General features: G+C 51.0%; 1 protein-coding gene across 1 annotated transcript in view; it reads left to right on the top strand.

Moving 5' to 3' along the window:
- The first annotated feature begins 8,270 nt into the window (after positions 1-8,270).
- The window catches only part of GRIK2 (glutamate ionotropic receptor kainate type subunit 2), a 1,496,154-nt gene continuing 1,480,547 nt past the window's right edge, over positions 8,271-23,877 (top strand). Inside the window, exon 1 of the mRNA XM_086926667.1 lies at positions 8,271-9,107. Within this exon, the coding sequence (XP_086782793.1) occupies positions 8,993-9,107 (115 nt within the window). The 5' untranslated portion in view covers positions 8,271-8,992. The remainder of the gene's footprint in view (positions 9,108-23,877) is intronic.

Here is a 23,877-nt window from a genome sequence, read left to right as displayed (position 1 = left end):
CCCCAGTCCAGGGACTACACCTACTTTTCCCATGTCCATTTGTCCTATTCCCGACTTGATCATATCTTCATCAGTCAAGCCTTACGGGGGGATGTCCAGATGTCCAGCATCCTTCCACTCTCGGTGTCGGACCACAGCTTGGTAGTGCTCGGGCTGCAGTGGTCGATGGGGGGGGACGGGTGGAGGAAATGGTACTTTCCCGAGGCACTGACTCGGGATGACATGTCATGTAAAAAGTTGAGAGGAGCCATTCGGGAGTTTCTGGAACTCAACCCGTCTGCGGATACTTCGGTTTACAATACTTGGGATGCGTGTAAGGCCTCGCTGCGAGGCACCTGCATTGCTCTCAATGCCAGTCTGAATAAACAGAGGAGGAAGGAGCGTGAGGCTCTTGAGTCCGAATTAGCTGCACTGGAACAGGCGCATAAGGCCAATCCATCTCGGGTGACCCTGCGGCCATTGACTGCGGTGCGGGGGAAACTCCGGGCTCATTATAATAATAGAGCGGAATTCACAATACTACGGCTGCGGCGGACTTCCTACTCGATGGGGAACAAGGTGGGGAGGCATCTGGCGAGACAGCTTCGGGACAAACGGGAGCGGGAATATATTGGAGGGATCAAGGATGAGACAGGAAAGGACCAACACAAGGATGGGGACAAGGCTGCCATATTTGGCCGCTTCTACGCTGCCCTATATGGGGGGGAGGATTTGGATCGGGTGGCTCAGTCCGCCTTCCTGGCTGGCCTCCCTATACCCCAAGTCTCCAGGGAGTGGAATGAGCTACTCTCGGCACCTGTTACGAGGGAAGAAGTGCTTGACGCCATAACAGCTCTTAAGCTCCACAAGGCGCCCGGGCCGGACGGGTACACGGCCTCATTCTATAAGACATTCGCGGGAGAGCTCTGCGAGTTCTTGGTCACCCTGTTCAACTCCATGGCTACGGAGGGGCGGACCTCGGGATCAATGGCAGAAGCTTTAGTTACCATCCTTCCCAAGCCTGGGAAAGACCCCACTCAATGTGCTTCCTACCGCCCGATTGCGCTCCTCAACTTGGACGCCAAGATTTACTCAGGGATTCTTGCAAAGCGGCTACGAGACCTGATGCCGACTATCATCCATCCAGACCAGTCTGGATTTATCAAAGGGCGGCAGATGCATGACAATCTGCGACGCGTGGTGCACTTGATCGAAAAGGCAGACCGGTTCCGCTTGCCTGCTGTATTGGTGGGCCTAGATGCGGAGAAGGCATTTGACCGTGTCGATTGGGGAATTCTAAACTTAACGCTGGAGGCCTTCGGGTTCTCTCCCCACTTTATACGAATGCTTCGAGCTAATTATGACCGGCCTACCTCTAGAGTGTTGGTTAACGGGCATAGGTCTGCCTGCTTCCCCCATACCCGCGGTACGCGGCAGGGGTGTCCGCTTTCCCCACTGCTCTTCGCACTCAGTATAGAGCCGCTGGCGCTTGCAATTCGGGAAAAGGAAGAGATAGTGGGCATTCCCTTCACTGGAGAACAGCACAAGATCTCCCTATTCGCGGATGATGTTCTCTTATCACTGGGAGACCCAGTTCGCTCGCTGCCCCATGTCCACGAGGTTCTTTCTGACTATGAGAAGGTGGCGGGATTTAAGGTCAATATGGCCAAGTCGTACATCCTGAACTTGACGTTATCGTCTGCGGTGGTGGAACAGGTGCGCCCCCTTACGCCCCTTTCGTGGTCCTCCGCATCCTTGCTGTATCTGGGTGTTAACTTAACCCCCGCCCTGGATGGGCTGTTTGCAGCTAACTTCCCTCCAACTTTCCCGGCGATCAGGGGGGAACTAGAGAAATGGAAGCCAAAATTCATTTCTTGGCTCGGGCGCATTCATGCGCTCAAGATGGTGCTGCTGCCCAAATTTTTGTACCTCTTCCAGGCCCTTCCCATACCTGTGCCCCTAGACTTCTTCCGGCGCTTGAAGACACTCATGCTGAAATTTGTATGGCAAGGGGGCCGGGCTCGGCTCCCGTTTGCAGTACTTCGCCGGCCGCGGGGGGAGGGGGGAGTGGGGTTCCCAGACATGCATTTATACTACAAGGCGGCGCAATTGAGAGTGCTTGTGGAATGGTCTCAACGCATGTCAGAGAAGCATTGGCTACATATGGAGAGTAGTGTGGCTGGGAGATCCATATGGGATCTGGCCTGGAAGCCGAAGGCAGACCGACCCAAGAATGCCTATATATGCACTCCTACGGGTACGGTCCTGAAAATCTGGGACACGTTGGCTGGGGATGACCGTTGGACCACCTTTCCATCTCCATTTACCCCTATACATAGGAACCCGTCCTTCCCACCGGCGGTACGCGATGGCCCATTTACACTGTGGAGTGAGGGGGGCTGCAGGGCGCTTACCCACCTGTTCCATGGGGCAGATCCACTTACATTTCACAATTGCATGAGGGACTATGGGGTACCTCTCACCGAACGGTTCCATCATAACCAACTCCTACACTGGGCTACCTCGCCTGGGGTGAGAGACGCGGCCACGAGACGACTGACGGCTTTCGAGGCGTTCATTGTTCGCACCTCATGTATGAAGGGGACCATATCCTTCATATATGGACTGCTCATGGACACAGTAATATTCCCTAGGCCCCGCTATAAGGAGCATTGGGAGGCCTGCCTTGGGAGGGACATTTCGGAAGCCGAATGGACTGGGTTGTGGAGAGATATCAAAGCCCACAACCATTCGATTGGACTTCGGGAAGCTCATTTGAAACTTATGTATGACTGGTATCTCTATCCGTCCAATTTGCACCGCATTTTCCCATCGACCTCCGACAGGTGCTGGTGAGGGTGCGGCTTGCTGGGAGATTTCCGCCATATATGGTGGGACTGCCCAACCATCAAGCCTTTCTGGTCAGAGATACTGGCTCACATTAAAGAGGTGATTGGGTATCCGATCCCGGAGACCATGGATTATGTCCTATTGGGGCTTTGTGATCCGATGCTGGCGCATCAGACCAGAGCCGACAAGCGGATTATATGGCTGTGCCTGGGTGCGGCTAAATTGACACTGGCAGCGGCATGGAAGAAGCCTACGGCACCGGCGACTTCGCTGTGGCATGCGCGGTTGTGGCGACTACTGAGTTTGGAAAGGGTTTCCGACATCTTTCTGGGCAACTTCAAGAACTTCATGTTTACGTGGGGCCCCTTGGTCAGGTTCTTGTCCCGGGGTCTCCCATCGGCAGTCTGCCCGTCGGGCTTGCGAGCACTACACTTGTTCCAGATCTGATAACAGAGTGGTATACTTCCCGGTATGAATGAATGTGAGCTGCCGCCACGGGTAGAGGGTGGTGGGAGGGTGGGGTTGGGGGGGGGGGCGGTTGAAGTTACTGTTTACGCGACACGTAGCTGAGTAATGGACTATAGAGGACTCTGGGCTGTGATGCACCTCGGTGGCGGCTTGGCTTCGCTCTTCTGCAACTGAAGGAGCACTGATGTGAGCCACTTATGCGAAGGAACACTGACTTGGCGGTCATTACGCCCTCTTGCATTATGTACTGTGATAATGGCGGTCCTGGAGTCTACCCGGTGGGTCTGTTGCTTTTGTCGCTACGTTTGATTGTCCCCTTTTTTTTGTTTGCTTTTAAGAATCAATAAAAATAAATTTGAAAAAAAAGAACCTGGGGGTCCTAATAGGTAGCAAACTCAACCTGGATGAGCATATAATCGCAACCAAACGGGCATTCTTCCATGCACTCGGCCTGCTCCGCAAGGTCTTTCACTTCCTCCACCCTTCCACACGTAAAACCCTGGTACACGCTCCGGTACTCAGTCGACTAGATTTCAGCAATGCCCTGCTGATCCCTGCCAAGGAAACCTCCCCGAGCAGTCTACAAGTGGTCCAGAACACAGCAGCCCGCCTAGTAACGAGTGCACCCCACCGAACTTCCTCACTCCCCCTTCTCCACAAACTACACTGATTACCCATATGCAAAAGAATTCAATTCGAAATTTGCTGTATGGTGTTCAAAGGCCTAAACCAGATGGCACCAACACATCCAGTGGACAAACTGGTCAGACACACACCTTTGCCTACCCTCCGCTGAAAAGGTAAGGGTCTTCTCACCAACACAGTCATTAAACAAACCAGACTAGGAGGCAAAGCGTTCTCCTACCTAGCCCCTCAATTCTGGAACCAACTACCTTTGGACATTTGCCAATGCACTAACTACTTGACTGTTAGGAAAAAACTCAAAACCTCACTTCTCTAGTGCCTAGTTACCACCTCTATACGTCCACAGCGCGGAGATACCCCAACCGGGGTGATTCAAGCGCTCCATAAATGGCATAAATAAATAAATAAATAAATTCACTCAGGGGGTTAACACCCATCCCTCCAGCAAGGACTTCACTCACGTGGTTGCCACTCATCCCTCTAGCAAGGATTTTACTCATGCAGTTCCCACGCCTGTCACATGCAAGGATTTTTCTCATGAGGTGACCACATATTCGTCTAGCAAGCAAGTTACTCATATAGATATTTAACGCACATCTCTCTAGCAAGTTTACCGCTCACTCACGGTGTGGGGAAAAAGATCTCATCACAGATTGCATAGATGTTACGCAGTGGAGCAGGAAGCCACCACACTCCCAGGGCAGAGTATACCGTCTGAATCACACGTCGTGTAAAGGTTTACTGAAGGACAAATTCAATTCGCTGCTTAGGCCTGCACAGGCTTTGATCGAATACAAACCGTGCACCCTAATATTATATAACATACATGTAGATGTACAGAGTGCAATATACCATTTAGTACCAATGTTGAACGTGGAGAGGGGCCATGGGTCATGAGCGGCCACCCATTGAGGGTTTGATGACGCCCCTCCTCTACCGTACCAATGCCAATAGTTAGCACACACGTACATCTGACGCGGCTTTCTCATGTTTTGTAGGTATAAACAAAGATATTGTATCAGAACAAGGATACAAAGAGTTACATCTATGCATTGAGATAAAAATCACGTTAAAGGGAGGGCGGGGTGGGAGTCGGGTTTGTTGGGTCCTTTTAGAATGAACCCTTAAATGTTATTTTCTGCTATTATTCAATGTTGTTTTAGAAAAGGCAGACTTAGCAGGGCTGGATTAATAAGCCCTTGCGCCACTTTTGCGTCACTTTTAACATGGGAAAAGTGACGCAAAAGTGTCTCAAGGGGCTTGTAAATCTGCCCCTAAGTCTTTTTCTTAGGCACAAGTATGCGTTATATTCAGCTGGGCTCCTTCATATTTATTTACCTGTAACTGTGGCCATCTTTGGCTTTCTCTTCCTAGTGGCCCCGAGTGGGTTGTAGGCGGCTTGTGGTGTACTTAACTTTTCTTCGAGTTGCAGTACTCCAATGGCTCTGTTTTTGCGCACTGACCTTTATGCAGCAGGCCGTTGGGTTGAAGGCACAGATGCCATGTAATGTTTAACCATGTGTTCTTCTAATGAAACTGATTTAATTCTAAAAATCACATTAAATACACCTCTTGGTAGCTAGTAGAGTTATTTTCCTCTGTGAAGACATTGGATCACGCATTCAGGGAGGCAATAAGCTGTGTTTTCTGGGGTCAATAACCCTGCACCCTGGTAATAACATGGAATTTGACCTCTGTGCTGTCCTTACGTGAAGGTGCTGAACCAGTAGGCTCGATTTGAAACAAAGTTTTATGGGCCACATTTCTTCTCACTGGCTTGCGGTGTGTACAGAGGTCCCGGCCAGTACCTTTGTACTCCCATGCTTGACAGCAGGCCCAGGCAGGACCAAGTAGTACCAGCTACCAAACCACCATAGGCCTGCTGGGGGAGGGGGTCTTCCTTCCCACTTCACTGGTCGCTGCGGGCATCACCACAGATATGCAGCTGCATGTGCCTGCCCTCTGCCCTGACTGCTGACAGAGAAAGTGTGGGGCTCTGCTGTACAGCCCCCAAATGGGCCAGGCCGAACTAACCAGCCAAGAAAAAACGGGGGCTCATTCAGAGGTGTTGAGCCCATTGGCAAACTAGCGCTCTGAGGTGACCACGGGTGACGGTAGGCGCTCTTCAAAACGCTGCTCTGCACAGAGGTTCCTCCTGATGCTTGCATGAGTCGGGCTCCTCGAAACTCTTCAGGAAACTTCCCATCTCAAGCCCTGCTTGTGTCTGCCGTGGGCATGTATGAGGGTGCTGACTCAGCAAAGCTCAGCAGGAAGCGCCCACTGGAGCCAAAGGAGGAGTGCCAGCTCCCCCGAGCTCTGCCCGAAGCTCCCTGTCGGCCTCTGCGCCTCGAAGAGCTTGTTGGCTGTCCCCAGCGCCTTCAGCGTGGCTCTAAACCGGCCCCCGTTGGCGCGTCCCTATCATCCGGGGCCCGGTTGCCACCGTGGTGCTCCCTCCGACCTCTGGACTGACCTGAGGTATCTCTGCGTAAGGCTCTGTGCTCCCGGGAGCTCCCTCTCCCCCTGCAGGAGTTGTGCAGGTGGATCTGAGCTCCGCAGGTGGCCGCGCCGCTGTACTAAGCTCCACAGAGTGTCGGTTGGTCGCTGGTGTAATCTTCTGTACAGCTCTCTCCTCGGGAGGTGTGTCTACTCCACGCTGCGACCTCCATTTCTCTCTGTTGGTTGTGCATTGTGAATAAGACACTCTGCGGGGGCTCCCTCTACCCGTGCAAAGGACCTTCCTCATTCTCTGCAGGGGGTGTGTTGGGCGCGTTAAGCTCCGAAGGAGCTCTCTATTTCCCCTGCAGGAGATGTTTTGGTATCTCCGAGCTCTGTAGAAGCGTTTTCGCTCCAATAGAGGTGTCTCTTCTCGAAGATACGCATCCCTTCATTCTGTTCGGTGCTCTGCCCCTTCGTCGCCCTGTGAAATATGTCTGCCTCACCAGGTGCTTCCATGGTTGCTCCGGGCTCAACGTGTGCTCCCTCGCCGTGCAGCAGGTGCAAATGCTGAAAGCTCCACATAAGCTATTCCACCCTGCAGGAAGGGTCTCTACTCAAAGTCCTGCACACCCTGCGCCCTGCAAAGGGGGAGGGGGGTCTACTATAAGCTGCAGCGTGCTTCCTAGTCCTGCAGGAGGGGCCCTGTCTGCTGGGAACTTCGTGTGAGCGTTTTTTCTATGTGGGGTAGCTCTGCAGGCTAAGACCCACAAAGCCCCCTCACCCTGCAGGGGGTGTATGTCCTGAGTTCCCACGCCCTGCAGGATATGTCTCTTCTCTAAGCTATGCAATTCCCTCTCCCAGCGTGAGGTGCACGCTCTTAGCTCCGCTCCCTCACCCTGCAGGAGATATCTCTTTTCTAAGCTCCCTCACGCTGCGTGAGGTGCACGCACTGAACCCGCACTCTCATCCCGAAGGCGAGGTCTTTTCTCTAAGCTCCCTCTCCCTGCGTGAGGTGCACGCTCTGAGCTCCGCTCTCTCACCCTGCAGGAGAGGTCTCTTCTCTAAGCTCCCTCGCCCTGCGTGAGATGCACGCTCTGAGCTCAGCCCTCTCACCCTGCAGGAGAGGTCTCTTCTCTAAGCTCCCTCTCCCTGCGTGAGGTGCACGCTCTGAGCTCCGCTCTCTCACCCTGAAGGAGAGGTCTCTTCTCTAAGCTCCCTCACCCTGCGTGAGGTGCACACTCTGAGCTCCGCTCTCTCACCCTGCAGGAGATGTCTCTTTTCTAAGCTCCCTCACCCTGCGTGAGGTGCACGCACTGAGCTCCGTACTCTCATCCCGAAGGCAAGGTCTCTTCTCTAAGCTCCCTCTCCCTGCGTGAGGTGCACACTCTGAGCTCCGCTCCCTCATCCTTCAGGGGAGGTCTCTTAACTAAACTCCTCATCTCCCTCGCCCTGCGTGACGTGCACGCTCAGAGCTCCGCGGGAGAGGCCTCTTCTCTAAGCTCCCTCACCCTGCGTGAGGTGCACACTCTAAGCTCCTCATCTCCCTCACCCTGCGCGAGGTACATGCTCTGAGCTCTACAGGAGCTCCCTCGCCCTTCTGTAGGGATTTCTTCCTTAAGCTCAGCTTATGTTTGTTCCCCCCAGGGCCACACATTCTCAGATATTCCCAGGCTTGCAGCGGGGCTCAACCGCTGCCCAAGCCTTGCATATCAACAGAGCAGGGCGGACGGCCAAGGAGGGAAGCCCCACGCGCCCTGCCTGCGCACCGGCAGCATCTTGCTGCCTGCATCAGAGGGTGCAAGCACGCGCTGGAACGCTCCTCGCTGCTCTCGCCTCCTGTACCAGAGGGTGCAGGCAGGCTCTGGCAGCAGCAGGCTGGAGCAGAGCGGGTCTCCCCTCGCAGCACTCTCCTCCTGTATCACAGGGCGCAGGCAGGCTCTGGTGGCAGCAGCAGCCTGGAGCTGAGCAGGTCCGTCCTCGCTGCTCTCACTTCATCTTGGCTGCGCGTCAGAAGCAGTGCAGCTCTCACCTCCTGTACCAGAGGGTGCAGGCAGGCACAGGCAGCAGCAGCCTGGAGCGGAGCGGGTCTCCCCGCACAGCTCTCTCCTCTTGTACCACAGGGTGCAGGCAGGCGGGCTCTGGTGGCAGCGGCAGCCTGGAGCTGAGCAGGTCCCTCCTCGCTGCTCTCACTTCATCTTGGCTGCGCGTCAGAAGCAGTGCAGCAGTGCAGCAGGAAGACGGCTCGCAGCCTTCCGCCTGAGCCGTGCGTGGGGCTGCCGCTCCTGCCGCCATACCCCTGACCGCCCTTCCACCCCCACGGATCGTGCACTGACTCCGTCTCCGCTTCCCCTGCAGGATCCCCGGGATGGAGCCGGGCTCCCGCCGCTCCCTCTGAGCGCCATGGCCGTCGCGGCAGCGGAAGGTGGCTCCTTGGCGCAGTGAGCGGGGGACATGCAAGGACTACTAATGGGGATGTCGGGACCACCGCGCTGCCCCGGAGCCATGCCCTGACCGGCTGCGCCCGCTGCCCCAGCCCTCTGCTGCCTCGTGCACCGCCCAGTCGTACAGGGAACGCCGGCGCGGTACCCAGGACTTGCGTCTGGATCCATCCAGCATGGAGCGCCCGCGGCAGCTCGGAGCCACGCCGCTGTCCAGGTGCCCGGCCGGGCTGCTGCTCTGCGCCCTCTGCCTCGGACTCTGCCACGGGACCACGCATGTGCTGCGCTTCGGTAAGAAAGGACGGACGCCCTGGTCATGTTGTGTGTGTGGCTGCTGGGAGACGGTGGCTGGTGGGGGCTGGTCGGCCAGTGTGGGGTGTATATGTGCAGGTGCTTTGAGCCCCCCTGTATTGCGCGCGGCTGCTGATGGATAGATTCATGTGGTCCTTCTTGGGGGAAGGAATGGGCAGCGTAAGAGCTGTCGTTCTTGCTATGGTGAAAGCTGCCTCACGTTGCCTTTGTTGTGGACTTCTGGTGCAATCTAACGGTGCACGCCAGAAGGTAACTCATGATAAGTGGTTTTGGTGATTGCGCAAAGAGCGCTGAAGAGACCTCTAGGCACTTTCAGCAGATAAGTGGGCTCGACAGTGCACACAAGGGAGACACTTGTAGGGTCTTGTGCTTTGATGCAACTGGACGGGTGCAGTTAAGTGTGTATTATTTTGTTAGAAATATATCCGACAGTCTGTGTTGAAAAACAGTTGGACGAGGTGAATTCTTTTGACAGTTTCACCCTTGGGTATAGGGTCAGACTGACCAACCTATGAATAAATATTATGGTTAAAGGTGATATTGACTCTATATTTGATCGCTCTTCGTGAGAAAGCTGAAGCGCAAATCGGGGTGGGGGTTCTTTGCGCTATCCAAGGTAGTTGCTAATGCAAACGGGGCAGTCCTATAACTGATTTTGAGTTTGACTACATTGAAAGGAATGTTAGGTGTGAGGTAGTAGTTGACACCGAGAGGTAAGGCTGGTATGCATCCCGAGCTGCTGTCCAAGGTAACGTGGACCTTTATTGTCCATACTTCTGTCTGTCTGCAGAAATATACTTTTTCAACGTACACTTGAAACCCCTGCCCCCCCCCCTCCTCCCACCACTCCGCCCCCACCCCATTATCGCCTCCGGACGAAGCTAATCGGGCATCGGCGAGTTTCTCAAAAGTAGCTGCAGATGTGAAAGCGAGAGTTAGACGGAAATAAAAACATCCGTTTAAGGGACTGGAGTGGGAGCGCGTCCCGGGCCGTGGTGGGTGCAGGAACCCCCCTGCTCGCCTCCTCAGGCATCCACGCGGGCCCTCGCCCCCCATGCTGTGGCATACCAAGGGTGCAACGGGACCCTAGGCGAGCATGGATATTGGTTGGTTCTAGTGGTAGATAGGGATATGAATGGGGGTTCAGTGTGCCCCCCAGAACTACCGGTGCCACTGCACATATTGCACAGTTACGCCAGTGCATGTGTGACATGTATATCTGGGGCGGGGGGAAACCACCATACCCCATCCCTGACAGGACAGCGAGGCAGAAGGACTCGAAGCGCCCTACACGGGAAGGCATCCCCTAGCCAGCCCAGTGCATGCGCCAGTGCCAGAAGATTTTTCCTGTGGCCACCGACACTGCAGTTCCATATTACTCACTACATGTTGCTGGTACCACGAGGACTCCAACCCCCTTGGGTGAAAACGGACCTTTCCCTCAACCTTTCACTGAAAGCCCAGGTTCATGGCCACAGGTTATGCTTGGATGAGGGGTAATGCTCCTTACAGGGAGAGAAACACTCCCATCTACCACACTGCACTTCCGGATTCCTCTCCGCGTGCCTTGTGTGGATTCCTACCAGGCAAAAGGGAACCCCCGGCCCCAGGCTGCTCACTACATGCTCTGCGAGGTGGGAAATTCGGAGCTCCTATGAGGCAAGAGGCACCACAGAGCCCCCCCCCCCTAAACATATACACACACTGTAACCCCTAGGCTCGTCGCCATATGCTCTATGTGGCAGTGGGTCAAGTTCCCTGCATGGAAGGAGGAAGGAACTCCATTCCAGGGCCTCATAGCGCACCTCCAGGATCCTGAAAGTGTTATATTTGTGGCGGGAATCTGTGGGCTCCTTTCAAAGAAAATATCACACCTCTCCCTGTCTCACACTGCACGCTCGCGCTGCCCCCTGCCGGCTTTGAATGGCGGGGGTCACGGCTTCTGCCAGGCAGTGGGCGCGCCACGCCCTGTACCTCACACTTCACACCCTCACTCCTCAGTACAGGCTCTACTTGGCAGGGGCCGAGGTATCTTCACGGGTAGTGGCGCACACGTCGCCCTGTCTTTACACTACACTGTCCTGACGCCAGACTCTGTATGTACCTCCCAGGTTGGGGCGCACATATCGCCCTGCCCTTACACTAAACTGAAACCAGACTCTGTATGTACCTCCCAGGTTGTGGCGCACATATCGCCCTGTATTTACACTACAACTGTCCTGACACCAGACTCTGTATGTACCTCACAGGTTGTGGCGCACACATCGCCCTGTCCTTACACTACACTTTCCGGACACCATATTCTGTATGTACCTCACAGGTTGTGGCGCACACATCGCCCTGTCCTTACACTACACTTTCCGGACACCATACTCTGTATGTACCTCCCAGGTTGTGGCGCACATATCGCCCTGTATTTACACTACAACTGTCCTGACACCAGACTCTGTATGTACCTCACAGGTTGTGGCGCACACATCGCCCTGTCCTTACACTACACTGTCCTGACACCATACTCTGTATGTACTTCCCAGGTTGTGGCGCACACATCGCCCTGTATTTACACTACAACTGTCCTGACACTAGACTCTGTATGTACCTCCCAGTTTGTGGCGCACACATCGCCCTGTATTTACACTACAACTGTCCTGACACCAGACTCTGTATGTACCTCCCAGGTTGTTGCGCACACATCGCCCTGCCCTTACACTACAACTGTCCTGACACCAGACTCTGGGAGGTACGCCCTGTATTTACACTACAACTGACACCAGACCCTGTATGTACCCTTCAGGTTGTGGCGCACACGTCTCCCTGCCCTTACACTACAACTGTCCTGACACCAGACTCTGTATGTACCTCCCAGGTTGTGGCGCACACGTCTCCCTGCCCTTACACCAGTGGCGGTGCGTCCATTGGGGGCGTTGGGGCGTTGCCCCACTAGCCATGGACGCCCGCCGCTGGTGCCAGCAACATATTTACAGTATGAGTATTTTTATTTAAAGTTCCTTTTGTGTTTACAATAAATCAGAGCGCACAGCGCTACAGGGCCGGGACGAGCAGAATCGGGCATTGCGTATGGAAGTGGGCCGTGGGGGGCGGGGCTGCGGCAGAGAGTGATTGTGATTGACAGCGCACACAGGCAGGCAGCCAGAGCGTAAGCACCTGCAGCGGGGTCAGGGTGACTAGCTACGCATGTAACAGCCAGGAGTGCTCATAATTGAGACTGGCCTGCGCATGCGTAGTACCGAATAAACCTCGCCCCCCCCCCCCTGTAGCACTGAGAGACATGGCAGGGACCCGGGGCCCCGGTTTCAATATGGGCAGTTTTTCTCCTGCTCGTAGTCCAATCCTGGCGCAGTGGCGCTGTTAAGCCTGCGCCAGGATTGGCTGAGTAGAGCAGGGGTCAGGATCATGGGGTGCCGCGCCTGGGTGTTTGCTGCTAGTTCAGTAATGGCCAATCACATATGGCTATATCAAGCCAAGTTGAGGTGATTGGCCATAAGCTACAGTGACGTGACCGCGCGTGAGCAACTGAAAGTCGAAGGAAGGTTCTAGAAGACGACGTTGAACTCCAGACTAGGTGACCACTGAGACAGACCAGTTGATCCAAGTGCGTGACGGTGACTGACTCCTGTCCTGACTCACTCGTCGTATCGTATGGCAAATTAATGTAAGTGCAACATTATTATCTTATTACAGTACTACTTGTATGTACACTGTACAACCACCCCAGAATTCACATTTTACACTCTAGTTGCACTTGTCTCAATGTCTCCCCCCTTTTCGCACTTTTCTCCCACGTTTGTAGTCCTGGGACTAATTTGTGAAAAAAACAATGTTCTATATGTCCTGCACGACGGCGGCAGGCTAAGTGTTCGCTGCTGACATCAGCTGTGACCTGCACATCCTGTCAAGGACCACCCAGCCAGGCCTCTACCCTTCAGACATCCTTACATGGATTCATTCTCTAGGTGTACATTCGGGCACAGAGCACCTTGGCGCAGATGGCAGCCTCCGTCACTGAGGGTGTCTTTGGAATCCAATGTACAGGCTGCCGGAAATAAGGGGGTGGGGGCGTCATAGGCACACATGTTTGCGCGCCCGTTTTGTGTGTGCTAATACCCAACTTTTCAATTACTTTTTCTGCGTAATTACTATCTAAGCACTGGCGAGGAGTGCCCGGGTAAAACAGAGCGGACCAATTTAATACCAAATGGTCAAAATGTACACAGATAAACTACTTGCTGTCACGCGCTCAGGGTTTCAGGGAGGCTGCGTGGGCTTTGCTGGGCTGTGCAATGTAACAAAAGGGGGGATGCATAAAAGAAACCTCTCTCCTGTCCGACCTGTCGCCCTGCAGTGCAGGCCCATTTAGTGCAGCAGGCCTCAGGCATAGCATGTGTGTGGGTATCCAAAGCACTATTAAAAAAAACACTAGAAAATAGGCCCCGGCCACCGTGCTCTCAAAACGTTTGCGCCGTGCACTGTCTGATGGCCGCACGAAGGATCAGTGCACTGAATGTCGTGCTCTCTGAGGGCTGTGAAGAACATTGTCAGTGGAACACACTGCGGGCTACATACACATTCTCAGTGCACCAAAGCAAAGCGAGGCCTACATTTATTTATTTATTTATTCGATTTTATATAGCGCGAACTTTACCCGAAGGTGTCAGATTCTCAGAATGAATGTGCCTGTCTTCTGCCGACAGTGTTAAGTAAAGGTTGAAGGCAACGTGCGTGCAAACTACCGGCTGCTTTTTTCTTTCGGAAAGTCATCTGTATAATGCCGCATATTAGCACTAGAATTTTGCCAGCCGCAATTTGATAATTTGATAATTTGAGCATTGTACATGAAATAATTTTGATAGCAATAAAGGCTTGTTTTTTTGAAGCTGTGATCAGTTGGATTTCATTGTAATGTGCATTTGGGGGTTCCAAAAACAAAGTTGCTGCAGCAGAAGACATGTGATCAGTTACTTTTTAACAGAGGGCAAACGCATAACTAGGCATGCATATAAACGTACAAACAGTACATGAGGCTGAGATGGAAGGGAGAGGTGGGCCGCACATCAGTGGGTGAGGGGTATTCATGGATTAAAGACTAATACTAGTATTCTGGGATGGGCCCATCGAGCATTCATGTGTATAGTACGGGTCTGATGCCATTTGCACAGCTACTAGAGGAGTCCTTCTCAACCAGAAGACTGTCTGAATGAACCTGTCTATCTCCAGAACTATTAGATGCCAAAGGTGGATGTACACACCTGTGTATCCTGTAACATGAAATGTTTGGGGATTTAGCCCCATGTTGGCAAATTGGAACAGTCCAATATTAGTGTGTTGGGGGCTATTAGAACTGGGCTAGCCAGCAATTCATGGGGTCGAGCCTAGCCATTAGTGTGGCCTGACTTCTAAGAGCTAAAACAACGAGTCTCGCCATCAAAGGTTTTAGCATGTAAATGACAGCAAATATCATGTAAAAATATACTATTTCAAATTGTTTTTTTTATTTTTGAATGCTTCTGTTTTACATTCGTTTGTCCTCCCGGCATTAACAAATATTAAAATTAAGCTTTTAAACATGGGCCCCCATGCCCTGACATTATGCTTTGAGTGAGCCTAGATATGTCAGCTCTTCATGTACAGTATACACAAGCCAATGTTGTGCTAAGTGGAGCAACCTTGTTGTTTAGTAATTGATACGCAAGAGTGTTTTTTCTATTTAGAGCACATCCCAAACTGAATTTATCCAAGGTGCACTTTAATCTAACAATCAATCAAAATAATGCTCAGTGTATTAAAATGCTTTGGATAGGATCCCAGAATTTGGTCAAGTGGGGAGATTTCACAGTCGCTGGCAAGTTTTGAAAATGGCCACATTAGGCGACAGTCATACAAGTGGGGTTAGTTGGCTCGTAGCAGCATGTTTCTGCAGAAGGGACTGAACTACAAGTGTGGATTTGCAAAAGGTGCTGTACCAGTGGTATTAAGGTGGCACCATTTTTTCACTATTTTTTCAAAATTTTCTCGGTGCAGTATGCTGCCGAGTTTCTGCCCCACCACTTTCAAATGTCACCAGCCGCCACTGCCTTACACTACAACTGTCCTGACACCAGACTCTGTATGTACCTCCCAGGTTGTGGCGCACACATCGCCCTGTCCGCCTCTCACACTTCACGCCCACGCCCCTCACTACAGACTCGGTATGGCAGGGGAGTTACGCAGGACGCGGCACGGTTGTGGGGAGGCAAATCTTCAGGGGCTCCACTCCCTTCAGGGGGGCTCCATTCAGCTCAAGGCCCACGGATATCTGTAAGACAATTGGTGACCCTTCACACATTCTGCAGGGTGACCCCATCATTTTACCATAAACTACTGGGGTCAAGGCATAATGCCATGCAGTGCCGAAGTGGCGCACACATCGCGCTATCCCTCACTGTCACACTTCACACTCACTCTCCTTGCTACCGGCAAGGGGCCTACATCTTCACGCGTGGTGGCGCACACGTCGCCCTGTCCCTCTCACTACACCAACGCTCTTCTGGTGACTCCCCATGCCAGCTCTCCGCGCGCTCCCAGCAGCCGGCGGGACCCCGAGTGGAGTGAACACCAGTCCATTCCAACACACTCCGACGCTCCTCACAGGAGAGTGAGTTGAGTGATCCTCCCAGGCAGTGGGGCCTGTCCTTCCGCGGTGGAAGCCCATTATCGGTCACAGGAGAGCCGGCCTCTGATCGATCCCGGGTGATATTCTGCCTCCTTCTGGTTTTAAGGTGGTGCTTGAGGCACGTTGCTCTTAGCAACCGTGTTCAGGAATGCCTGCTCCTTTCACACGGCCCGCGGGTCCATATGTCACCTCGTGGATGGTTTCACGCGCGTCGCGGCCCTTGCAGGCGCAGCGCACCAGTTGAATGTACAGGACTCTTTGAGCTCATATGCAGCGGGCGATTTGTATCAATGCGCTGTAGTGGCCCTGGGCTTTAGCCTTGTGTATGCATCTGTCTGTTTATGCATACACGCGTTATACCTGTGCATATCTGCTATATGTACAGAAAGCCTCACCATCATCAACATATACATAGACAGGTGTATGTATCCAGATGTGAATCTGCAGATCTGTTCTTAAATATATACACTTAAGTAGATATACCTATATATCTAGACGATTTCCTTTAAACATTAAAAGACATATCTATATCGGACCGGAAGTGGTGCTCACAAAAGTCGTAAGTTGTAAACCTTCGACAAAGTAAATAGCATCATGAAGTCAGTTGTTGAAGCAAGCGAATGAAAGAATAAGCAAGAAGAACGCGTTCTTTTCTCAAATGGGCGCTCTCTTGGCCGAGCTAGACATGCAGATGTGTACAGCGTGTCCCCATTACACAGACTAAGGCGCGCGGGTGTCTGCCACACGACGTGTGTTTAGTCTGTAGAAAGATTGTGGACAGAGGCACCCCAACCACCCCCCTCCCCACACACACCAGTTTACTCGTATTTCCGGCTCACGTGCCTCGGCCGGAATAGCAATCACTCCTTTGAAATGGACAATATTTGCACCCAGGCACTTAAGTTATAGTCTACAAGCAGGGGGCAGGTGCGTGCTGTGTACAGTCCGCGCCTCACGCACTCTGACGTCACCGACGTGCTTCCCCGGGTGCCACAACCATACAAGTGCCGCTGGTTGTGTTCACAATGACATTAATCATGTGCTCACGTCTGCGTGTGGTGTCACACGCGTCTCGGTCGTATCCCTCGCTGTGTTGTGATGTCCTCTCCCACTCCTAAGCTTCGTGTGTGGCAGTTAGACGGGGCTGCTAGGAGTCCCTTTCAGCAGCAGCGGCTAGACCCTGCCCCCTCCCCTGCTATGGCAACCGGCTAGCAGCCTCATCTCCCGGCTCCTTGAATGGGATCTCCACCCCCCTCACTCCCCCATCACTCTTCCTGTGTGCCCACGGTCTAGCGCCGTGGCTGTCCCAAGCCCGCCACCCCTCCCCCACTGGTGTTTGAATGGACCCTCCCTACTCCCTGCACACTCTCAGATGCCCGCCTCCCACCCCACCCCTCCTGCATAGCTAATATGTACACAAATAGTTGTGTACATACATTTCATCCTAAATGATTTTGCTCGCTCAACTCCTCCCTCTGTATCCATACTTCCTACTATCCCCTCACTACTAGGTGCTGCTTGGGGTTAGGGGGGGGGCTACTGGGGCGGTAGGCTGTCTTCTGGGGGTTACCCGATTTGAAAAAATTCTCAGGGAACCCATAAACTGGACGTCAAGGTATGTCAAAGGAATAGGGTGGAGTCAGGAGGTGCGCAGTCATGAAAAGCAGCGCCTGGCTGGCAACATATACATTTTTTTTCTTCAAACATTGCCAAACTACTTGGCAACACGGACACACATGCCAGTAAATCTATTCTGACTTAGTGGGTCACAAAGAGGCTGTGTCTGAAAATATCTTATGGGTTTAAGGCACCTGCTGCAGATATCTCTGTGTGCCCATTACATCTATGGGGTAATAGTATTGGTAAGATAAGTCTGGTGGAAACCGCCCTTGCTTGAGAGATCTGTTTGGCTAGTCCCAGTTTTTACTCGCAAAATAGCATAGAGGATTCATGCGTCTATGCAAAGCTCATTGTGTAACATGCAGATCACATATTTCTATGTTATGCAGATAAGCTGTTGACTGATTTTGACAGGAGACCCTTTAGTTACTTCCAGTTTATACATTGCAACCCTTATAATACAGTGAGCTATGTACCAGCATTAATGCCCTGCAAACTAAAAGGCATGGATTTAAAATCTTATATTTTTATCAATCTGTCGTTATTCTAAGGATGCTTAAAAGGGTTCCTTTGGATAGTATTAAAGTCTTATTACTACCGATATGTATCAAATCTTAACTTAGCGTTTTTCCTGACCATGAAATCCTCACAAATAATAGCTACCACTATAGACGATAGGCGACCCTTGCATTTCTTACTCTCATTGTGTTCTGTAACATTTACTCCGGAGATTTTCACACGTTTGATTTATTGTTAATGTATAATGTGTATAAAGGTGAACATAATGTGCCCTTTCATCCTAAATTGGGTCGAGTAGCTCTATTAAATAAAAAAGAAATTAGTAAGTTTTATTTCACTTTTTTATTTGTGCAACTTCTCAGACAGAGACATCTGACGTGTGCAGTGCATGGTCATTGCTTATATACAAAAAATGCGGCTCCCAAATCTTTCTCTAAGGTGCTTGAAGTGATAACAGACTGCGAGCCTATATTTCCCTCCATTACAAAACAGATCCCAGCCAGAATTATATTGGAGCAAAAGGAGGGCTGATGCCCCCTTAAATCCAGCTTTTTTTTTTTTAATATGAAAGCCCATTCACCTCCTGCACATTGCTGCTCTGAAGGGAAGGCAGGCAGCCCGCAGGTGCTGCTGAATGCACCTCAGTGTCTGCCATTTACACCCGGGTAAATTCAGCATATTTCACGGGGTCCAGCCAGATCCCGCGCCCTAATAGCTCAGCTGTCTGACCATGATCCGTCTGTCTCCCCTCATTTTTTTTTCCTGCACTCGTTACCCGTCACCCCGGTGGCTCTCTGCTGCGTTCTGTGTGACCTTCCACCACCCGGCTCCGGGTCTGCAGCACCCACCGTGTCTTCTCTAGTCCCGCACCCTCCTGGGCAATGGGGCGTCAAATGGGGGAGGTTGAGGGTTCGAGTTCACTTTTACGTCGGGTGACAGAGCGGGCACCGTGATGTCCGCTTATGAAACTCACAAACGTCGGCGCCATAGATAACGTGTGAGATGAATGTGTTTTTGTCGAATCCGTTTCATTTAAACCGCTCCCAGGGGCCTCCTGTTGATGGTGGAGGTCTGAAGTATTGACCCAGAACCTTGGAAATCTAGCGCGGCGATGTCTTGGGAGTCATTTGGTTCGTGTCGTCATCACAGGCACGTTGTTCACAAATACAAATCAACATACTCGCTACGACAATATTGTCTCTTTAATAACCGTGTAAAGATTCCAACCCTCTTTTTTTTTAACCGGTAGCTGTAGCGTTTGACCTTCGCAACTTTTACGCCACTGTTCGGAATATTTAACGCACAAGCTTCGGGATATGCTATGGACGTGTTCTCTAGTCAAATACACAGCATTTCAGGCCGGGCTTCGAACACCCTCGTAGCCTTCAGCCAAGTATACATTATAATGTGACGCCGAGCTGTGCACCCCACAGTTTTCCTTTTATTTCTTTGCTGCACTGATTACATTTGCATTTCCCAACGGCTTCCTATTGTCCTGTTGGTCACCTGAAAGTACACTTCAAAGGCTTTTGAACGTTTGCAGTGTATGTCCGTAGGAAAGCGCGGGAAAGCGGCAAAACGTCATCTCGGCGCTAAAACACCACCTACCCAACCTGCTAAGAAGACCAGATAAACATCTATTCATGCCAGTTTCTTTTTCCTTCAGCGTACACGTAGATGAATAAAACAGTGAATATGGCCGCCTTTTGTGCGAATTTTAATAGCTCTGTTTACAGTTCACTGACTGGCTGTGATGCATTTATTTAGCACGTCGGTCTAAATGAGTTTTTCTTTCATTTAAATGTAACAAAATAGCCAAGAGCTAGCGTGATATGCAGATGTCATTTAACCACGGCTTGGTAATTTGTATTTTTCTTTCGAGGTGGTTATCAGGGTTTAAATGGCTTATATTGCACCCTGGACTCTTCCGCTTTGAACGGCGGTGCACGAGATCGGGTTGACATTGCGCGCTAAGAAAGGTGCTTCAGCCTGTCGTCGCTTCAGGACCTTGGCCAGCGACCGCGAACACCTGAACAGCCTGGAGCTCGTCCAGCTTGAGGACAGAGCAAGAACACACAGGGACCTAGGTGTCATTAGTGCAACAGGTGCTGTGGCACCGAAGCCCGTGGGCATGAAGGGCACACACAGCACCCAATTCTGGATGGCTCAACCGCAGAAGGAGGTGGCGGGGAACTGGAACAATTGTCCTTGCATACAACAGGCCCATTGCCGACCCATTGCCCGCACGCGGCTGTCTGTGCACGCACATTCTTTAGCTGTACGTGACATCAGGGCGTAGCGGGCGTACAGCGTCACGTAAACAGGACTGTAGAGGGAGGGGAGGCACGGAGCACTGCTGGCTCCAGCGTACCAAGGCCAGGGGCGAGCTCTGGTCTGCTGGATGAAGCAGGCGCCACATTGATAAAGTGTACAAGGCGAATAGAGGGGATAGGAGAGAGAACGGCGAACAGGGGAGTGGGGAGTAAAAGGAACAGGAGAGGGGAGTTAAATTATGTGTCGCTACCTGGCCACAATTTAATAATGGTTACAGCCGTATAGTCGTTCGTCGTACAACAATCCAGAGTTGCTCTCAAATTGAAAGCCATAAACAATGTTTCAAATATGCAACGAGCAATAAACGTAATCGCGTGCCCACGCGGGTGCGTGTTTTCTCATGGATGGACCCTTCAGGTTGTCATGGTATAGTGCTCGGTGTGGCGTCTGCCAGCTAGAACTGGCACTGCAGCTTCTTTAGACCAGTGCTCTGTAAAGCTGGCTCCAAGGGTCTTCAGGTGGAAGTGTTAGTCCGCTGCACAAATCGCGCCAACGCTTGACCGGGCCAGAGTTTTCTCCAACGGGGTCGTTGCAGTGGTAAATAACTCTAACCATGAAATGTCGAGCAAACCTGGTATTTGAACACACTCACTGAAGGCACGGGGTACGTCTGCTCCTCTCCAGAGTGAGGACCAGGCAGGCCCCTGGCAGGAGAACTGCATGACACACAGGCGAGTCCTAACTAAACACCCCCTTCCCAGAGTAGCGTATTTCGATTTGGAAGAGTCCATCCTTTCTGGAATGGGGTTCTCTAATGGAACTGGAGACTCGGAACTTCTTTAAAGCTTTTGATTAACGACCACCGTAAATGAGCGAGGCAAATCTGCCAAGGTTCAATTTCGAAGCAAGACGCGTGCTCCAGCAGGTTTCCCAGAATGCAGCGCGCTCATTTTGTGTGGTAGAGGCACTCTGTTCGTCACGGAACGTCCAAGTGGAAGCCAGGGAAGGGCTCGCGATTCTGGTGGGCAGGGTTCTTTTCCGGGCACGTGGCAGCCGTGGCACCATCAAGTGGTCGTGGCATGATGCCATTGTTGGAACTTTCTCACAGTCACCACAGTAGACGCTGGCTGCTTCAAATGATGCAAAAAAAAAATGAGCCCAGAGAACAACAGGTCAGATATTTGTGTAAGATCAAATCTGGGGTTACCATGAATTACATCTGCAGGAGGCCGGCAGAACAAGTACGCCATTTCAAGGGACACCAGGATGCCTTTTTTTGAAGCTATATTGACTTGAGGGCAAGTGGCAGGCTGCTAGTGAGCCTCAAATTTCAAACCACCTTATTGGTATTTTTCTATGAAAAGAGGAATTGTAAATTTTAATCATTGCACCTTGCAATTTATTTCGGTGCCTTTATCTGATGCAGTCTCCCCATCCCGTTTTTTTAAACATACAATCACTTTACTTATATTTTTTGTGAACAGTGGTATAGTTACTATTAACTCGCGAATCGCATATACCCATCCTGGTGTAGAAGCGGACTACTGAAAAGATTCTCAGAGAAAGCATGCTAGGGATTTATTTCGACTAGACGTATCACAAGTAGTGTGGATTTATTATTATGCTTAGTTGGGTATGATCACATAGAATAGCAGACCTATGCATTTTTGAGGTGGGTTTGTATTTTTCTTTTCTTTTTTCATGTGCTTGGGAAATTGTTATTGTTTTAAATTACTGAAAACAATAACATTCTTTACTTGCTTCAAAGGATGCACCAAGGAATTGCATATCGGCATTGAATCGGCTTACCTTTCTTTTGGGGTGGGGTATGTGCAAGATCCCATCTGTAGGGTGGGCACTAGGATCCAGACTGTGAACCCATATTTCACAAACTGTGAAAAAAACACAATGTATACTCGCAGCCGTGAAACGTTTACACCAATCAAACTGCAATTGTTTTTGCACCCTGATGTTGGGTGCCAACATAATGTTTACTCTGTAAGAACAGTGTTCAACATTGTGCTGGATGGTCATTTCTATATGTTGGATCTTAAGGGAGGGTTCATCTCTGGTGTGTGAAAATCAGAAGATGCTGGGACGTTGCCACTGTACACTGGATCTCAGGAGAGGAGGATCCTCAATATATATGTTGATCATAGAGAGTGGTGACCCGGCAGTCGATGGAGAATCCCAAAAACGGAGTTATCAATGTGTATACAAATGATTCAAAAAAGGTGTGACTCCCAGAAAATGGTGGATATCAGAGGAGAAGGAGGACTCACAAAAGGCGCAAGTTTCAGGGAATGGTGACTCCCAAAGTGTGGTGGTTCTCAGCATAGTGGTGCGATCACCAGTATACGTGAATTTTGGGGAGTGATGAATGACTCCCTAGTGCATGGTGCCTGTGAATCCACAGGAGTGGTGACTCCCAAAGTGTGGTTTTCAGCAGAGGATGATCCCCAGTATACATGAATCTTGGGAAGTGGTGAGTGATCCCCATTATATGGCATACGTGAATCCACAGGAATGAGGACAATCAAGTGTATGTAGATCCCAGCAGGGGTTGGTCTCCTGTATACATTAGTCCTCAGGAGTGGTGACTCCAAATGTTTGGTAGATTTTCTCAGCAGAGCACATGCTACATATATAGATTGTAACCCACAGAATCACGGTGGCAGGGTATATGCTGCCCCACCACTACCGATATTATCGACAAAGTAATAATGATAGGGGAACCCTAATGAGGTTTTCTATACGCTATGTCACAAATTGCCCACCTCTCAAGACCAGCCATCGTTAATGGTCTTAAATACAACATATATAAACAAGAATAAGAGGGGCACATGTACAGAGCCAAAAGCACAACAATCTTTGAATTCCGTCCACAACACACAGAAAAGTGACAATGACAGGAACACGTTTTGGCTGGATGTGATAGATCTTTTATTCGTAAATATATGCAACACAGCCAACGCGTTTCACCCCTGCAGGCTTCTTCAGGGCAAAAAGTAATCCTAATCCAACGAGAAAGTATATCACACAATCAGTGTGTATCTGATTCCATGGGGATCACACTATGTGGCCAATCCCACGTAACATACGAGCCCCAGTGTCTGGTGGATCCCAGGAAAGTAGCAGTCCGTATTATAGGGTAGATAATATGGTGGAAGTGGATGTACATTTTGCACATTTAATATTGAGATATCTTTGCTACAACCATAGAATGATGACAGCTGATGTTGTTTTTGGGATATTTGCACATGGGTTAATGGCAAGTCGTTTTTTACACCATATTGTTATTTGAGATAACTAATCAAGGAGGTTTGAACATTTGAAAATGTTTGATTATGATACTAATATAATTGTTACAATAAATTGTAGGCTTCCTTTATGGATTTTTAACAGAAGAAAGACTCCTGTAATGGATCTCCAACATGTAGTGGAATCCAGAAGAGGAAAGGTCTGTAGTGTACAGTGGATCCAATGGGAGGGGAGATCTCCAGTATGAGCTGGATTCCAGGGTTGAAGTGATCCCAAGATTAGACGGATCCCAAGGGAGGAACAGTCCACCCAATAAGGCGGATTCAGTGCGGTGACAAGGCTCAGTGTGTGGTGGATCCCCCACAAGGGGAGATCTCCAGAATGTGCTTTTTGGAGCAGCACTAA

Source organism: Lissotriton vulgaris, chromosome 6 (assembly GCF_964263255.1).
Source record: "Lissotriton vulgaris chromosome 6, aLisVul1.2, whole genome shotgun sequence".
NCBI lineage: Eukaryota > Metazoa > Chordata > Amphibia > Caudata > Salamandridae > Lissotriton > Lissotriton vulgaris.
This window is presented reverse-complemented; position numbering and strand designations above follow the sequence as displayed.